Source organism: Malurus melanocephalus, unplaced genomic scaffold, assembly GCF_030028575.1.
Source record: "Malurus melanocephalus ecotype Western Australia unplaced genomic scaffold, MMel_1.1 scaffold_2106, whole genome shotgun sequence".
Lineage (NCBI taxonomy): Eukaryota > Metazoa > Chordata > Aves > Passeriformes > Maluridae > Malurus > Malurus melanocephalus.
The window spans coordinates 1-2,204 of record NW_026625338.1 but is presented as its reverse complement, the minus strand read 5'-3'; the positions used below and the strand labels follow the sequence as shown (position 1 = coordinate 2,204).

Genomic DNA, 2,204 nt, shown 5'->3' with positions numbered 1-2,204 from the left:
CGGCGCGGGGCGGGCAGGGCGGCGATGGCGGCGGAGGAGCCTCAGCAGCCGCAGCCGGAGCCGCTGGGCGGCAGCGATGCCGACGGTACCGACGGCACCCACCCCGCGCGGCGGTTTCGCTTCTACCGGGGGGAGGCCGCGATAACCCCCGGAGCATCATCGGCATCACCCGAACCCCCCAAAAAACCGCCCCGATTCCTCCCCGGGCTCTCCGAACCCCACACCCTCCCCTTCAGGACCCTCTTCGGGGATCCCCCGAGCCCCCAGACCCCTCCCGGAGGGGCTGAGGGACCTCCCGGGACCCTCCCCGGTGACCCCCGGTGTCCCCCTCAGGCGTGAACTGTTTGGCCTACGACGAGGCGATCATGGCGCAGCAGGACCGGATCCAGCAGGAGGTGGGGAAAAAAAACCCCGCGACCCAAAAACGGCGGTGAAACCACCCCAAAATCTGCCCCATTTGGGGGTTTCAAAGCCCCCCGATCCTCCCGGGGGTCCCCGTTCCCTCACGGCCCCAAAATCCCCGGGGGTCTCAAACCCCCGATCCCCTCGGGGGTCTCCGTTACCCTCAAACCCCCCGATCCTCCCGGGGGTCTCAAACTCCCTGATCCTCGCAGAGGTCTCCATTCCCCTCAATCCTCCGAACCCCCCAAAACCCCCGGGTGTCCCTGTTCCCCTCAAATTCTCTGATCCCCCTCAGGGGTCCCCATTCTCCTCAATCCCCCGATCCCCCCGGGGGTCCCCGTTCCCCTCATGGCCCCGAACCCCTCAATCCCCCCGGGGATCCCTGTTACCCTCAAACCCCCCAATTCCTGCGGGGGTCCCCGTTCCCTTCACGGCCCCGAACTCCCCAATCCCCCCGGGGGCCCCCGTTCCCCTCAAATCCCCCAAACCCCCCGGGGGTCCTCGTTCCCCTCAATCTCCCCAAGACCCCCGGGGGTCTCAAACCCCCCCAATACCCCCGGGTGTCCCCGTTCCCCTCAATCCCCCGATCCCTCTGGGGGTCCCCGTTCCCCCTAAATCCCCCAATTCCCTCGGGTGTCCCCGTTCCCCTGAAACCCCTGATCCCCCTGGGGGTCCCCATTCCCTTCAAATCCCCCGATTCCCGCAGGGGTCCCCATTCCCCTCATGGCCCCGAACCCCTCAATCCCCCCGGGGGTCCCCGTTCCCTCAAATCTCCTGAGCCCCCGGGGGTCCCCGTTCCCCTCAAACCCCCAATCCCCTCAGGGGTGTCCCCATTCCCCTCAAATCCCCCAATTCCTGGGGGGTCCCCGTTCCCTTCATGGCCCCGAAACCTCCAATCCCCCCGGGGGTCCCCGTTCCCCTCAAATCCCCCAATCCCCCCAGGGGTCCCCATTCTCCTCAAACTCCCCGAGTCCCCCGGGGGTCTCCGTTCCCCTCAAATCCCCAAACCCCCCGGGGGTCCCCATTCCCCTCAAATCTCCCCGAGCCCCCCGGGGGTCTCAAATCCCCTGATCCTCCCGGGGGTCCCCATTCCCCTCAAACCCCCGACGACCCCGGGGGATCCCCATAACCCCCCGAACCCCACGGGGGTCCCCATTCCCCTCAAATTCCCCGATGCCCCTGGGTGTCCCCATTCCCCTCAAAGCCCCGATCCCCCCGGGTGTCCCCGTTCCCCTCACGGCCCCAAATTCCCCGTTTTTCCCCCCAGATCGCGGTGCAGAACCCGTTGGTGTCGGAGCGCCTGGAGCTCTCCGAGCTCTACAAGGAATACGCCGAGGATGACCACGTGTACCAGGAGAAGATCAAGGTGGGCTACTGGGGATACTGGGAGATACTGGGACACCAGTAAGGGGCTGGGGAGAACACTGGGAGATACTGGGATACCCAGTAAAAGGGCTGGGAACAGTGCTGGGGGGTACTGGGGGATACTGGGACACCAGTAAGGGACTGGGGACAACACTGGGAGGTGTTGAGAGATACTGGGGGATACTGGGGGATGCTGGGAGGCACTGGGACACCAGTAAGGGGCTGGGGACAACACTGGGAGATATTGGGATACCAGTAAAGGGACTGGGAACAGCGCTGGGGGGTACTGGGGGATACTGGGACACCAGTAAGGGACTGGGAACAGCACTGGGAGGTGTTGGGAGATATTGGGAGATACTGGGAGGCACTGGGATACCAGTAAAAGGACTGGGAATAGCACTGGGAGATACTGGGGGATACTGGGAGATGCTGGGAGG

General features: G+C 65.4%; 1 protein-coding gene across 1 annotated transcript; it reads left to right on the top strand.

Moving 5' to 3' along the window:
- The first annotated feature begins 6 nt into the window (after positions 1-6).
- On the top strand, positions 7-1,825 carry OTUB1 (OTU deubiquitinase, ubiquitin aldehyde binding 1). Its single transcript, XM_057388563.1, has 3 exons — positions 7-85; positions 334-395; positions 1,670-1,825. Exons 1-3 carry the CDS (start codon positions 25-27, stop codon positions 1,808-1,810), a joined length of 264 nt encoding a protein of 87 aa, XP_057244546.1. The 5' UTR covers positions 7-24; the 3' UTR covers positions 1,811-1,825.
- Positions 1,826-2,204: the final 379 nt, after the last annotated feature.

Coding starts and splice junctions, on each gene's coding strand:
- OTUB1 (XM_057388563.1), top strand. CDS start 25: ATGGCGGCGGAGGAGCCTCAGCAGCCGCAGCCGGAGCCGCTGGGCGGC. Junction 86..333: donor GGGCGGCAGCGATGCCGACG/GTACCGACGGCA, acceptor TGTCCCCCTCAG/GCGTGAACTGTTTGGCCTAC. Junction 396..1,669: donor AGGACCGGATCCAGCAGGAG/GTGGGGAAAAAA, acceptor TTTTCCCCCCAG/ATCGCGGTGCAGAACCCGTT.